Here is a 16628-nt window from a genome sequence, read left to right as displayed (position 1 = left end):
GTCACGCGGTGACCACGCGGCAGGCATGCGACTTTATGCGCTTTGGAGTTGGGGCCCTCGGCTACCTTCCAAACCTCGATGTATCGCCACCAAACCATGTATTTTTGATTAAATAGATACTTATGTAACTATAAATGATTTTTGGAAAAAATAAAGAGCAAACTATAAGGCATCTGCAGTTCAAATTTGACCCGCTTCCTGTTGAATCGGCAGAAATTTGTCTTTTTCACCAGAGGTCGATCAAGGCTTTTGACACTCAACCATTTTGTCAAGTGTGCATTAAATATGTCCTAGTATTTTAGAAAATTGATTTGATCCATTTTTGCAACAAATATATGGTAGGTCCTTTACAAAAAAAACTCAATTCAGGCACTCGGAAAATGGAAAATGAATTTTCCGTGCAAAGAAAATGAAAACTCCCTTAGGCAACATTGTTTGGAATTCCAAGATGCACCCTTGTGCACAATATGAGATCATGTGAACAAACTATGCCATGAATGTGGCCATAAGATTGATCATTTGGCTTGAAAGCCCTGAATCTTCACGCATGATAGCTCATTTCTGAGAACACGTTTTTAAATTAATTGCCGTATTACAAGTTTATTATTTTTCCTAGAAACTTGGTCAAATATAATGACACAATGTGAAGGTTTTCCATTTTTTTGATTTTTTTGAATTTTTTATGCCCGTTTCGAAATGTGGTCAAAATGGCAGGCTTGACCGTTCCTAGCTAGTGGTTGAATCTTGGAAAACTCTTGATGTTTCTCATATTAAATATATAATTATGTACCTAGAAATGATTTTGGAAAAAATAAAGAGCAAACTATGAGGCAGCCGCAGTTCAAATTTGACCCGCTTCCTACTGAATCGGCAGAAATTTGTCTTTTTCACCAGAGGTGGATCAAGGCTTTTAACACCCAACCATTTGGTCAATTGTGCATTAAACATGGCATAGTATTTTATAAAATTGATTTGGTCCATTTTTGCAACAAATATATGGTAGGTCCTTCACAAAAAAACTCAATTCAGGCACTCAGAAAATTGAAAATGAATTTCCCGTGCAAAGAAAATGAAAACTCCCATAGGCAACATTGTTTGGAATTCCAAGATGCATCCTTGTGCACAATATGAGATCATTTGAACAAACTATGCCATGAATGTGGCCATAAGATTGATCATTTGATTTGAAAGCCATGAATCTTCACAAATGATAGCTCATTTCTGAGAACACTTCTTTAAAGTAATTTTTGTATTACAAGTTTATTATTTTTCCTGGAAACTTGGTCACATATAATGACACAATGCGAAGTTTTTCCAATTTTTTTATTTTTTTTGAATTTTTTATGCCCGTTTCAAAATGCGGTCAAAACGGCAGGCTTGACCGTTCCTAGCTAGTGGTTGAATCTTGGAAAACTTTTGATGTTTCTGTGATTAAATATATACTTATGTACCTAGAAATGATTTTTTGAAAAAATAAAGAGCAAACTATGAGGCAGCCGCAGTTCAAATTTGACTCGCTTCCTACTAAATCGGCAGAAATTTGTCTTTTTCACCAGAGGTGGATCAAGGCTTTTGACACCCAACCATTTGGTCAATTGTCCATTAAACATGGCATAGTATTTTATAAAATTGATTTGGTCAATTTTTGCAACAAATATATGGTAGGTCCTTCACAAAAGAAACTCAATTCAGGCACTCGGAAAATGGAAAATGAATTTTCCGTGCAAAGAAAATGAAAACTCCCGGAGGCAACATTGTTTGGAATTCCAAGATGCACCCTTGTGCACAATATGAGATCATTTGAAAAAACTATGCCATGAATGTGGCCATAAGATTGATCATTTGACTTGAAAGCCATGAATCTTCACAAATGATAGCTCATTTCTGATAACACTTTCCTAAAATAATTGCCGTATTACAAGTTTATTATTTTTCCTGGAAACTTGGTCACATATAATGACACAATGCGAAGGTTTTCCAATTTTTTGACTTTTTTGAATTTTTTATGCCCGTTTCAAAATGCGGTCAAAACGGCGGGCATGACTGTTCCTAGCTAGTGGTTGAATCTTGGGAAACTTTTGACTTTTTTGATGTTATAGTACTTAGAAACAATTTTAAACCATAAATTTTTTGAACCAATCAGGGCTCTTCCCATGGATCACCCCCTTAGCCGATCTGAACCGTCCGTTCTAGTCGATCTGAACCATCCACCTCTCTACAGCCCAATACAAACCCTAAGAAGCATGCGCCCGCCTCTCTCTCCCCCTCTCCGTCGCCTCTCTCTTTCCCCTTCTCCCCGATCCAGATCCAACCCAAGCGCCGGTGCTCTGCAGTCCTCCGCCGCTGCCCCGTCCCCCGCCGCAGCTCCTCGTGGGAGCCTCGCCGGTGCTCTGCGCCGCGCAGAGCCCCATCTCGCAGCCGCTTGGCCGGCGCGCCCACCGCATCCCCGCTCCTCCGCCCCGACGCGGACTCGGAAGATGGCGACAATGGATCCACTCTGTCCCCCTCCCTAGCTCCCGCCCCCACGAGCTCCCCCGGCGTCGACAAGGCGGCGAAGGCGCCCGCCAATACCTTCGGATCCCTCTGGCCGCTCACGCCCTTGCTCCCTCTCCGCCTGTGGGGTCGCGCCCCTCGCGCTGCTCCCCGACGACGCGGGCGGGCGCGCGGGCCTCGACCACGGGGCTCGTCCAAGTGGCGCGACCGGTGGTGGCGGCACCAACGTTGTCGCGAGGGGGCCAGAGGAGGCATCTTCCTGGCCATTGCCTACTTCGACCACTTCTTCCTGGTAATCAATCACCGCACCACTGCTGTAAAACTAATTTAGCCTCTCCGCTTCTTAGGAACATGAGGATGATGTGGTTGTGTGCATGCAGAGGATGGCCATTCCGTGGGTGGCGCGGCTCCTTTCCGTGGCCCGCGTCTCTGTGGCAGCGAAGATGGAGTACTGCACGCCGGCACTGTCGAAACTCGACGCCAGCGGCAACTACAAGTTCTGCTCCGCCTCCATCCGCCGGATGGAGCTGCCTGTGCTGTCAACCCTCGGCTGGCACATGGCCACCGTTACGCCCTTCCATTACCTCCCCTGCTTCTCTTCCCGTTTTGACCGGCACGACAGTTGCAGCGGCGGTGGGCATGACCCCGCCTGCGTGGCCCTCAAGTCCATCGGCTTCATCTTTGCCACAACCGAAGGTTCATCTTCATCCTGCACACCTTCTTAACTGAATATGGATCTTTCTTGCATTTTGTCTGACTGATATGTGTTGTGTTCATGCAGCCGACAGTGTGCTGGATTACATGCCATCTACTATGGCTGCAGCTGCAATCCTGTCTGCATCCTATGGAGCTCTACTGACCAAAGAAGCACTAGAGTCCATGAAACTCTGTTTTTAGACTACGAGGCATGACTGCTTCTTCTTGGCCATGTCCAGTTAAAATCCATGACAACAAGCTAGCTAGCTAGCAACCATGTCACTGACAATGTCCATATATATATCCTTCTCCATTGTAGATCCATTGTATTTGCATGCTGCTATATTATGTCAAGTTGAGTGAAGCGAACATATCCTCGTGTGTGTGTGTGTGTGTGTTATCATCTCCTAATGCTCCTACCAACTTTCTGACTGTGGCAAATGATTTAACTCCTCTCACTTAGCCTAGGAGCAACACCACTGCTGATGAGAGCAGATCCTTTCCCTCAATAGACTACCATCATTCCATTCTTACTCTGTAGTAGAATTGGTAGTGATAGAGTGGGTGAATCTATGTGATGTAGAGATACACTAAGATCATGCAAAAATATATATTAGTTCTGCTAATGCTTACCAGTGAATTCAAGTATGCTTATTTGAAGGTCCAACACTTGTGCATACTGATTTGTGTCCTTTTGAGTGAATTGTGCTTTCAGACTGCAATTATGTGATGTTGGTGAAGTGTTTTCTGAGTGAACTAGGAACGTTAGAAGGATATGATGTGGTTGTATCAGTTTCAGCATGATGATTCTCATCAACTTGCACCTGATCATAGTCCAGTAAATGCATGGCAGTGTTTTGTTCAATTATATTATATAAGAGTGACTCGTGTAGTATAAATTGTCATGGTCAAGTAGCTGCGTACAGCTACATGCCATTATCTCATAAGAGTGACTCGTGTAGTATGCATTGACAGTGTGATCTAAGTATCATGTGTGTAATTGTGTATGCTTATATGATTTCTGGCACATTTCCTGTACCTACAATACAAATTTGTGAGCATAGCTTCTGTTGTCAATGCAAAAAATTGTTCCTTGTAATGTACATACTCATACTACATCTTTTGGATTGTTCATTTTTGTTTGGTTTTAGGTGATGGACTCATTTCCGGTGGTGGTTCTGCTTGGGTTTCCCTGATGTTGTTTCGCGTTGGGTTCTGATTCGCTTTGCTGCTATTGTTTCTGTGGTGATGCAGACTTGTGGTGAAGAAGAGCAAGGCCAAGAAAGACAACAACAAGCCCAAGCGCTGTCTTAGTCCTCATGTGAGCCCGAGATCTGATTTGTTGTTGTGGTTCGATTCATGTTGTTTCTGTGGCGTGGTGACGCGTCCTGACCGGGGCCCATTTTGGTTCTATTTTTGCAGGGACATATTCAGGAAGGACTCCAACATCAAGCAGGTCTCCATGGTAAGCATCTCGGTTCCCTTTGCTCCCGCTCCTATCTCCTTGTTCTTATTCGAACTCGTGCTGTGATAGTTTTTCTTGCAAATCCCGTGTCCTGATTTGTGTTTAAATCGCAGGTTTGCAAGGTCGATGGTGAGAAGTGGAAGTATCTTTTGTGATGTTGTAATTTATCCGCTCCCCCATTCCCTCTCTGTTACCGCTCTATTCAGTGTTGGCCTCTTCCACCTGATCTCAGTGTTTGCTCGGTGATGCGATGAAATTTTGGCAGACTTTGTGTTGGTTTCCATGTTTCTGTGTCGCCGCACCACGTCATTTGGGTATTGTTGGTTAGTGATATTTAGAATTTAGTTGCTATGCAATTGTTGATCTACTCCTATTCTTAATTTGGTTGTTCAAATTTATGGCTTCTTGTGTTCAAATGTGTAGCCTTGTAACCTTGTAGCCTTGTTAGAATCTGTATAGTCTGCTCATCGATTCAAACTGCCGCTTGAATGTTACTTTCCAAATCCACCATGCCATTTCACACGATTTATTCAACGATTCTTCTTCTGTTAATATTTAATCATGTAATCTGTCGCCTTGCACCACACTAACATTTGCTCCATGATTCCCTATCTGCTCAACATGTTGATATGTTTTGAACATCTAAATTTTGTGTGTCTAGGGGGACTTGTGATGCAGCACGCCAAGCAACAACAAGGGGAGGGCGTCTTTGAAATGTCGCCGCTGGTGGTGATGGATGGTTGCTGCTGGTGGTGGTAGTACCTCCTTGTCTTTCAGGCGGCTGTTGCTGCTGCTGGTAGAAATGGTAGCTACTTGGTAGCTACGTGGATGCTTGAATGTACATGTTTGCTGTTAGTACGTGTTTTAGCTCCTTGGTAGTACTTCCTATGCTTGAATGTACCTGGAGTGTACCTATTGTTATACACGTGGCTGTTTAAGGAATCTTTTTGTGTTAAAAGAAATAAAATTGTCACCCGTGGCTGTTTAAGATACATGCTTGTTTGAATTCCCTCTATTTCACTGTCGCTGGAACAATTTTGTTATGGAGGCCCAAAATTGAAATAGACTATAAAAAGTTTGAGGCCCAAAAAAGAAATGAACTGTAGAAGGCCGTGTCCTAGAAAATAAAAAGGCCAAATTCTTGGTCTCGGCCCATGTTGGTGACACAAATTGCTAGAAAAATAATAATACATGGGCTTGGCCCATGTAGACGCTGAACTGGACCAGGCTCATTCTAAGTAACGACCTTTTCAATTGGTCACAATTTTGCCACGTCAGATTGCCACGTCAGATCCGACGTGGCCTGGGCAGACAGCTAGTGACCAAAACAAAAGGTCATGGGTTCAACGACCTTCTGTTTTGGTCGTAAATGTCTACGACCTTCTCACAAAGAAGGTCACTAATTTCAGTTTATGACCGCCAGCTTTTGACCTTCTGTTTTTGGTCACAAAAAGGTCGCAAATGAAAAACTATGACCTTTCAGTGGCCAATAGCGAGGGTCACAAGTTGACATATTTCTTGTAGTGTCTACCCACCTGCACATCCTGTTATTTTCCGGCGACGTCAGCCTCACCCCGCAGCCGACCAGCCAGTGCTCATACTCCCCTTAGCGTGGGCATCCACTGCGGTGGCTTCACCGGCTCCGGGTCGTTCCCTTCCTAGGCCTCGCCCTCATCCATCGTGTTTGTGCTCTCAGCGCGGCGAGGTCAACATGGTCAACATACAACAGCCATCAGAAGAGGCTGATAGTAGGGGCCCACACAAGGAAATGCCTCCTTATTACACGCAAAATAATGATTCATCCACCTGACAGCCAGGACCCACTGGAAGGGCCTATGTATTTCACGAAAAAACATTCCCTCCGCTGACAGGTCGGACCCACCAGCTATATCTTCGCACGCAAGGAAGTGCCTCCTTATTACGCACAAAAAAAATGTATACTCCCCCTGCTAGCTAGGACCCACCATAGTGGGAGGCTGACTTGTGGGCCTACTAAGATGACGAGGATGGAGGGCTTTGTCAACTTAGTCAATATGAACGATTCTAGCTCCAGTGACCGTACGATGTCCATCCAACGGCCGTAGTGCTTCTTCAACCTCTGGTCTTCTTGCTCCAACTGCCCAAACAAGCGTCGGCCATGCCACCTGCTCCTGTCTCTCGTGTCCGGCTGTGCTGCCACTGCTGGCCATGCCATCCCTCTATACTCACGCACACCTCCTGTTATTCTCTGGCGACGGCAGCCTCACACTGCAGCCAAAGCAGTCAACCCACGTACCCCCCTCTGCGTGGGCATCCACTGTCGCGTTTTTCCTGGCTCCGCGTCATCCCCTTCCTAGGCCTCGCTGTCATCCACTACCCAGGTGCTCTCGGCGCGGCGTGGTCAACGTGATCAAGGAACGACTTCCATCGGAAGAGTACTGTACGTGGAGAGGCTGGCAGCTGGGTCCATGGCAGCAGCAAGGAAGTGCCTCCTTATTACGCAGAAAATAATTATTCCTCCACCTGACAGCAGGGACCCACCGGACGGGCCATCGTATTTCGTGAAAAAAACATTTCCCCCCTGACTACTGGGACCCACCAGCTACATCTTCGCACGGAAGGAAGTGCCTGATAGTTAGGACCCACTTTGTCGAAGCGTGCGTAGTGTTGTCATTCTGGTTGTGAACGTGTACGTACATAATGGTTGATGTAGAGGCGCACACGTGTCGTAGTAGAGGCGCGCACGTAGCATGTACACGTACGTATAGCCAGGGTGCAAGAAAGTAAATACGGCCACATACATACATACGGGCGGGGTCTTGAACGCCTACTCGCGCATACGTACGGCCAGGGCTCGTGTACATGGCTGGGTCGGAACGGAGAAACCGCGTCATCGTCATGTTCATGGGGAGGCAACGGAATGCGTCGTGTTCATCGGAAGGCAACGGAACGCGTGCTGTTCATCGGGAGCCAACTGGCTTGGATGGAACAGCCGATGGAAACGAGGCCTGGCATACCGCAGAACGGAGGAAACAGCCTTGTGTTTGACCGGCCACGGTCTAAACAGGATCCTGTTCATCGGGAGGGGTCTGACGTACCGCAAAATGGTGGAAACAGGGTCCTGTTGGTCGGGAGGGTGTGGCGTACCGCAAAACGGAGGAAACGGATTTGTGTTGGAGCGCTAAGGTCGAAACAGGGGTCCTGTTTATCGGGAGGGGTGTGGCGTACCGCAAAATGGGACTCCACGAGATACTATTCATATCCACCGTCGACTGCCTCCACGGGCTGCTGTTCATCCACCATCGACGTCCTCCAGCCTCCACCTGCGACTGTTCATCCATGGGCTCCTGTTCATCTAGCCTCCACCGTGCGCTCCTCCACCGGCTACTGTTCAATCAGCCCTCTCCACGGGGTCCTATTCAACCACCCCTCCACGGGCTACTATTCATCTAGCCCTCCACCGGCTGCTGTTCGACTAGCCCTCCATGGGGTCCTGTTCATCCAGCCCTCCACAGGGTCCTGTTCATCCACCGGCTCAATCGATCGGGGTAGTGTTCATCCAGCGGCAACGGCCTCTACTACCATGGGGTCCCGTTCATCCAACCCCCCACCGGGAACTATTCATCCAAACCCCCCAACAACACTCACTGTTCATCCAGAGGCAACATCAACCGGCTTCAGTTAGCAGCTGTAGCGAATGAATCACTCGGGTTCAGTTAGGGGAACGCCTCGCTCATGTTCAGTTAGAGCCCAACGCCTCGCACCCATGCACGTACGTGTATGAGAGAAATGTGCATCGCTCGGCCCCTGACCACCCGTCGTAAACGGGAACTCCCCGATATTTTCCTCGCCCTCGCTTCTACCATGGTTTTTTCCGTCATGGACAGCCCAAAGAATGTCATGCAGCTGCGTCTCCAGCCCGCCCAGGACGAAAAGCCCATTTTTGTCATAGAAGTAGGAGCCCACCACATCTATGATGATACCGGGTTTTGTCACAATTATCATCATAGAAGTGTCATAAGCATGATAGAAAAAATTTGTTCGTCCCAAAATGTCATGGATGTGTCTTTTTTTGTAGTGCCCTCCCTCAAACATACATGCACGCACACACACACAAACACACACACACACACACACACACACACACACACACTTTCAGTCAGTGGGAGAGGGCATCTTACCAAGATGTATCATAAAACAGACCAAGAAGAATCCACCTTGGTCGTACAACCTCGCTCTTGTTGTTGGTCAAAGTGATGGACGCCCACGCAACCCTAGAGATGGGCTAGCTCACCAATAATCAGGCAAGTAGCTAGTGCCCGAAGACAACCACTGCCTGCATGTGGCCCAAACTTATGTACGGATCGGTGTTGATGTTTGAATACTCAGTGGAACAAAACTTTGATGTGGCACCGTGCTTTGGAACCAGAAATCCCCACACGGAGCGAGGGTTAGTGGACGACGCATTGTATATATGTATGTCACACCACACTTCAAGCTGTTGACGGGGATTCATGCATGCATATCTATGTATGCGCTCAAACTTAGGTCTGGAATCTCACCATGACCTACTACGATAACACGAACCAAAGAAGAAGAATCCACCATGGTAACCTATCTCGTTGTCAGTCAAAGTGATCATGGATGTCCACGCGGGCCCATGAATATATAGGCTTGCAACCGAGAACCACGTGAGGGAGAGTACCTTTCGAAGACAACCACTGCATGCATATGTATGTATGGAGGTGATGCGTGCATGTTTGAATACCATGCACAACATTGATGTGGCGCGTTGCGACGAAAATCATAAAGTCCCCACACAGAGCAAGATGGCTCATGACGTGTCGTGGTGCGCTGCCCCTCCCCCCGCTTCCCACTTCGACACGGTGGGAGGGATTAAGGCATACACATGCATGTGCTCAAACTATATCATGTCATCCCAAAGCATGACCTATATATCGTAATATATATCAAAAACTAATCCCCTCCTAAGTCAAATTAACCTCTCTCGTTGTCAATCAAATTAAGTAGTGATGGACCAAGCGGGCCCCTAGATGGAAAGCATTGATACCGTTGATAATCGCGTGAGTGGATGCCAGAGGACAACTGATGACCCACAAGTATAGGGGATCAATCGTAGTCCTTTCGATAAGTAAGAGTGTCGAACCCAAAGAGGAGCATAAGGAAATGACAAGTGGTTTTCAGCAAGGTAATGCCTGCAAGCACTGAAATTATAAGTAACGAGTAGTTTGATAGCAAGATAATTTGTAACGAGTAAGTAATGGTAATAGTAACAAAAGGGCAGCAAGGTAGCCCAATCCTTTTGAGGCAAAGGACAGGCCAAAACGGCCTCTTATGATAAGCAAAGCGTTCTTGAGGGCACACTGGAATTTCATCTAGTCACTTTCATCATGTTGGTTCGATTTGTGTTCACTACTTTGATTATTTGATATGTGGGTGGACCGATGCTTAGGTGATATTCTTACTTGAACAATCCTCCTACTTATGATTAACCCCCTCGCAAGCATGCGCAACTACGAGAAAAGTATTAAGAATAAATTCTAACCATAGCATTAAACTGCTGGTCCAATCAGTCCCTTACGGAATGGTGCATAAACTAGGGTTTAAGCTTCTGTCACTCTTGCAACCCATCATCTAATAACTACTCCACAATGCATTCCCTTAGGCCCAAATATGGTGAAGTGTCATGTAGTCGACATTCACATGACACCGCTAAGGGAATCACAACATACATATTATCAAAATATCAAACACATATCAAGTTCACATGATTACTTGCAACATGATTTCTCCCGTGACCTCAAGAACAAAAGTAACTACTCACAAGTGATAAACATGTTCATGATCAGAGGGGTATTAAATAGCATAATGGATCCGAACATATAATCTTCTACCAAATAAACCATATAGTGGTCAACTACAAGGTGTAATCAACACTACTAGTCACCCACAGGTACCAATCTGAGGTTCTGGTACAAAGATTGAACACAATAGATGAACTAGGGTTTGAGAGGAGATGGTGCCGGTGAAGATGTTGATGGAGATTGCCCTCCCCAAGATGGGAGAGTTGTTGGTGATGATGATGATGATGATTTCCACCTCCGGGAGGCAAGTTCCCTCGGCGGAATCGCTCCGCCTGAGGGCAAAAGTGCTCCTTCCCAAGTTCCGCCTCGAGACGGCGACGCTCCATCCCGAAAGCCCTATCCCTATTTTTTCTAGGTCAAAATGACTTATATACCAGAAGATGGGCACTGAAGGTGGGCTGGGCTGAGCACAACCCACCAGGGTGCGCTTGGGGGGGCCTGGCGCGCCTTGGTGTCTTGTGCTCACCAGGTGGCCCCCTCCGGTAGTTATTTGCGCCAGTATTTTTCATATATTCCATAAAAATTCCTTGTGAAGTTTTAGCTAATTTGGAGTTGTGTAGAATAGGCTAGCCCAGGTGGGTTGTGCCCACCTGGTGGCCCCCCTCTAATACTTATTAGCTCCAATATTCCTCATATATTCCATAAAAAATCTCCGTGAAATTTCAACTTGTTTGGAGTTGTGCAGAATAGGTGGCCTGACATAGCTTTTCCAGGTCCAGATTTCCAGCTGTTAGAATTCTCCCTCTTTGTATGAACCTTGCATATTATGAGAGAAAAGGCATTATAATTACTCCAAAAAGCATTATTATGCATAAAAACATTATAAATAAAAGTAGGTAAACATGATGCAAAATGGACGTATCAACTCCCCCAAGCTTGTCCTCAAGCGAAAACCGAAATTGAAAGATGTCTGCTTTCAACTTCTCTGCCGCTCCGGTTGGACGCCCTGTTCGTGCTCACAAACCAAAACCCATGATCGTCGAGTCTGAAGTCAGACGCAATGCCATGCTTTCTGCCTTGTGTGATGGATTTATGCATTGCTCTCTGGCCAAGCCTGCATCTCTAAGGAAACTAGCAGCAAAATCCCATAAGAAGCGCAAGGTTTCAGCAAAAGATCATCAGCCGTGGAATGGCCATCATTCTGTAGAGCAAGCTACTGTCCCACCTTGGGCACCTAGGCTACATGTCATTGGAGTGGGAGGTGGGAACGTGTGGGTCTTCACCTTGGCATTGCACCTGAGAAGCTGACTAAGGAGAAGCTTGAGGCTTCTTCATGCAAGCCTTCCTCTGCTTCTTCTAGTTCTGATGATAGTTAAATATTTGCCTTGGTGGGGTTTCTGGTTAACCCTTGTTAAAACCATCTATCTTGTTTTATGTTTTAAGTATTGTTTGAACTTTATTGCTATTATTTGGCTGATCTGGCACTATCACTATGTGGTCGTCTTTTGATGTTTGCTTTACTTTGGTCTGTAATGAATCAGTACAACTTTAGAGAATGGAAAGTGTTGTGCTGGAATGTTCGTGGACTGAATTCGGAAAGTGCTTGTTCTCTTGTTTGTTTACAAGAAACTAAATGTGAGATCATTGATCATATTTTATTCGTAAGTGTGGCCCGCGAAGTTTCTGTCAATTTGTACATGTGCCATCTTCTGGAGCTTCGGGTGGGATGTTGCTGGTATGGAATTCAACTATGTTTGATGGCAAGCTAATTCAGTCTACTAGTTTTGGAATTATAGTGGAGTTGAAATCCACTCATAACTCTCAAACATGGACAATGGTTACTGTCTATGAGCCCTGTCAAAATCCAACGAGGGCAAATTTTGTTAATTGGTTGCATGATTTAAGTATTCCTGATTATGCTAATTGGCTGTTGCTGGGTGACTTTGACTTCTTGTGCTTGATGGAAAAGAGGAAAAAACCTGGTGGGGACATCAATGACATGTTTCTTTTCAATGAAGTTATTGGGCACCTAGGCTTAATTGAACTTCCACTTAAGGGAAGAAAATTTACATGGTCAAATATGCAAAATGCTCGTTTTCTTGAACAAATTGAGTGGTTCTTCACAACTCCGACCTAGACTTGTTCTTATCCTAACACTATGGTTTTGCCACTAGCCAGAACTTCTTAAGATCATGTGCCCTGTGTGGTACAAATCAAAACTTCTATTCCTAAGGCCAAGGTTTTTTGTTTTGAGAATTATTGGACTAATTTACCTGGCTTTATGGATTGTGTCAGAGATTCTTGGAACATGCCTATTCATAGAACATCTTTTGTTGCATTTATCTCTGCAAAATTTAAAGCTCTTCGACAAGCCCTTAAACACTGGCACATTGGTCTTTCTAAGGTGAAAGCTCTGATTTCTAATTGCAATAAGGTCATCTTCCTCTTGGGTGAATTGGAGGAGTCTAGGCCTTTGTCTGGGCCAGAGGCAATTTTCACAAGAATAGTTAAGCTACATCTGGAGGAAATTCTCAAGTTACAATTTATCTACTGGAAACAGAGATGTACCATCAGGAGCATTAAAGGTGGAGAGGAAAACACTAGGTTTTTTCATGCTATGGCTACTGAGCGTTACAGGAGCAACTCTATCTCCAGCATAGCTTTAGATGATGGGCAAGTGACCTCTGATCATGCCACAATTGCTGGGCTTTTTTGCAAGAATTTAAATAGAGGATGGATTGTGCTAATGATACTCATATGGGTTTTGACATGCCAAATATTATCAGAAAGGTTGAGGGCCTTGATGATTTGACTAAACCTTTTTCTCAATAGGAAATTAACAATGTTATTAAAGACATGCCTCCAGACAGAGCTCCTAGGCCTGATGGTTTCACTGGGCTCTTTCTCAAAAAGTGATGGAATATCATTAAGGATGATTTTATTCAATTGGTAAAGGTGTTTTCTTACAGGCATCTTGACCCTGAGTGCATCAATACTTCTCTCATAACTCTGATTCCAAAGAAGCTCACACATGAGGTTTGAATGACTACAGGCCAATTTCTTTGACAAACATCTGCTTGAAATTCCTCACTAAGCTACTTGCAAATAGACTTCAGAATGTGATTCTTTCTTGCATTCATAATAACCAGTATGGGTTTATTAAATCTATGTGTATTCAGGACTGCTTAGCTTGGTGTTTTGAGTATATACATCAATGCCAGGCATCAAAAAACCAATCGTCCTCCTGAAGTTGGATTTTACTAAGGCTTTTTATACTCTTGAGCATGATGCCATTCTCAGGATTTTGAGGTACAAGGGTTTTAATGATAAATGGATTTTGTGGATGCAATCCCTTCTGTCATCTGGTTCTTCCTCTTTGCTCCTTCATGGTGTACCTGGACATCATTTTAAATGTAAGAGGGGAGTTAGGCAAGGTGATCCAATGTCACCTCTGCTGTTTGTGCTTCTGCTAATCTTCTTCAGTCTGTGGTCAATGATATGTGCTCTAAAGGAATCTTAACTCTTCGAATCCAAACTCATAGTTAGGACATGATTACCCATAGCGCATTATGCTGATGATACACTAATTGTGTTGCCTGCTTCTGATCACCAGCTCCTTGCTCTTAAAGACATGCTTGATGTTTTTGCTTCTTCAACTGGGCTGTCTTTGAATTTTGCAAAATCTTTAATGGTGCCTACGAATATGACCGTTGATGAAGCTAATAGGCTAGCTACAATTCTGGGATGCAAATTGGGGGTCATGCCTTTCACATACTTGGGTCTTCCCATGGGAACTACCAGACCCTCAATTCAGGATGTGATGCCCCTTGTGCATAGAATTCAAAGGATATTATCTACCACTTCTTGTTTTCTAAATCAAGGGAGCAGATTACAATTGCTTCAGTCTGTTTTAACCTCCATGCCCATATATTTTCTCTACACACTTGTCATTCCTCCTGGAATTTTGAAGCAAATTGAAAGGATTCAAAGACAATGTCATCGGAGAGGAAATTCTGATACCCCAAGACAATCTTTGGCTGCTTGGGATTTGGTATGCTTGCCTAAAAATAAGGGAGGTCTTGGGGTGCTCAACTTAAGAGTGCAGAATGAGGCTCTGCTTATGAAATTCTTGCACAAGTTCTGAAATCACCATGACATTCCTTGGGCTAATCTGATTTGGGACTCATATTATGATAGGGATGTCCCTCATACTGCCAGTTTATGTGGGTCCTTTTGGTGGCGTGATGTGTTTAAATTAGCACACAAATATTGCCAGTTGGACTCTCATAAGTTGGGTGATGGTAGGTCTATTTTGTTCTAGACTGATAGTTGGGTTGTTGAGCTTAAGGGTTCCTCCATCAGTAAAAAGTTTCCCACACTTTTTTCATTTTTTATTGATGGACGACTTTCAGTGTCTGATGTCCTTTCCCAGGAGCTCCTCTCACTTTTGCACTTACCTTTGTCCACCCAAGCATTTAATGAGCTGGAATGTCTGCAACAAATGATGAATGCATATGCTAGCTCTGAGGATCATGACACATGGATATGGACTTTCAATAAGGGGTGCTTCAGACCAAAATCCTTTTATGTGCATGTGCACCAAAATATTGTTGTTGATCCTATTTTCCATCGGATTTGGAAATCCTCTTGCACCCTGAAAATTAAAATGTTTGGGTGACTGCTGTTAAGGGACATTTTGAATACTAGAGATATGCTACAGAGGAGGCATTGGCATGTGGAGGATCATTCTTGTGTGCTATGCCCATTTCTCATTCATGAGGATGTTGCCCATTTGTTTTTCTCATGCAACTTCAGTGGCACAGTATGGCATTATTTATAGATTAACTGGGATCCTCAGCCTGGGATGACTACTTATCAAATGGCAGCAAAGGCTAGGAAAGACTTTGGGCATAATTTCTTCACTTATGTGGTTTTTACAACTGCTTGGAATATCTGGATTCTAAGGAATGGCAATGTTTTTAGGAATGAAAGGCCTACATTCAGAGCTTGGAGACACAATTTTATTCATGACATAACTTTGCTCTCTCAGAGGATAAAATGTAAATTCAAGGATAGTCTTCTGACTTGGATTTCTCACCTCCCTTAGTTAACTTCTTTTGTTGCCCTGTTTGGGTTGTAAGTAAGTTTTTCTCTTTTCTTTTGTAAAGGACTTGTACAGTACTTTTGTTTATTTCGGTTTATTTGAATAAAGAGCTGTGAGGCTATTGCCTTGAAGTACATAGTCAAAAAAACATGTCCACATGCTTAGAGAGAGAGAGAGGTGTTAATAAAAACAAAATACGGACATAAAAGCATCATGTATATTATTATAATAGCAACAAACTTTAACATAAAACTTTTATCATAGACTTCTCATGAATAAGTAACAATTCATCACAACATCGAAGTATAAAGCATAAACTCTATTGCAAACCAACAAACTATGTTCTTAGTCAACTTTGCAATTACAATTCATCATCTTTTGAGGAAGGGCCATGTATCAGAGCCTTTAGGCGGTCCACATACTCAACCATCATATAGTCTTCTCTGATTGCTAACACTCATTGAATACACATGAGAAAAACGTTTCAACTGGAATAGAAAGATAGGGGCTTATAATTTTGCTTCCCAACGTATTCACCTCAAGGGTGATGTCAACAATAATAACTCATGCTACCCATATCCAACTGGATATATGTGCCTAGATCTTTCCTCACCACATGATGCTTGCCAAAAGAGAAAAATAAAAAGGAATAGAGAGAAAAACTATGACTCTTGAATGAAAGTAAATACATAAAAGTAAAAGATGGGCCCTTCGCAGAGGGAAGCAGAGGTTGCCATGCGCTTTTTGTTTGTATTCTCAAACCCTTAGTGCAAAATAACGTCACGTTATATTGCCCATTATGATAGCAACCTTTATTATGCAGTCTGTCACTTTTATTCTTTGCCATCACAAGTTCGTACAACGCTCAATTTTCTCTTTCACTAAATGATGTAACACTTTTAGAAGCAATTTTTATTGCCTTATTGCACTGATGACAACTTACTTGAAGGATCTTACTCAATCCTTAGGTAGGTATGGTGGAGTCTTGAAAATAAGATTTGGGTTTAAGGGTTTTGGATGCACACGTAGTATCTATACTTGGTGCAGAATTTTTGGCTAGCAAAGA

The 16628-nt window shown here is 44.0% G+C and overlaps 1 protein-coding gene across 1 annotated transcript; it reads left to right on the top strand.

Annotated features, from left to right (window-relative positions):
• The first annotated feature begins 2876 nt into the window (after positions 1-2876).
• Positions 2877-5413, top strand: LOC123129576 (cyclin-D5-2-like). The gene is made up of 5 exons (XM_044549685.1): positions 2877-3189; positions 3275-3368; positions 4444-4654; positions 4768-4783; positions 5316-5413. Exons 1-5 carry the CDS (start codon positions 2877-2879, stop codon positions 5411-5413), a joined length of 732 nt encoding a protein of 243 aa, XP_044405620.1.
• The last annotated feature ends 11215 nt before the right edge of the window (positions 5414-16628 follow it).

Source organism: Triticum aestivum, chromosome 6A (assembly GCF_018294505.1).
Source record: "Triticum aestivum cultivar Chinese Spring chromosome 6A, IWGSC CS RefSeq v2.1, whole genome shotgun sequence".
Lineage (NCBI taxonomy): Eukaryota > Viridiplantae > Streptophyta > Magnoliopsida > Poales > Poaceae > Triticum > Triticum aestivum.
This window is presented reverse-complemented; position numbering and strand designations above follow the sequence as displayed.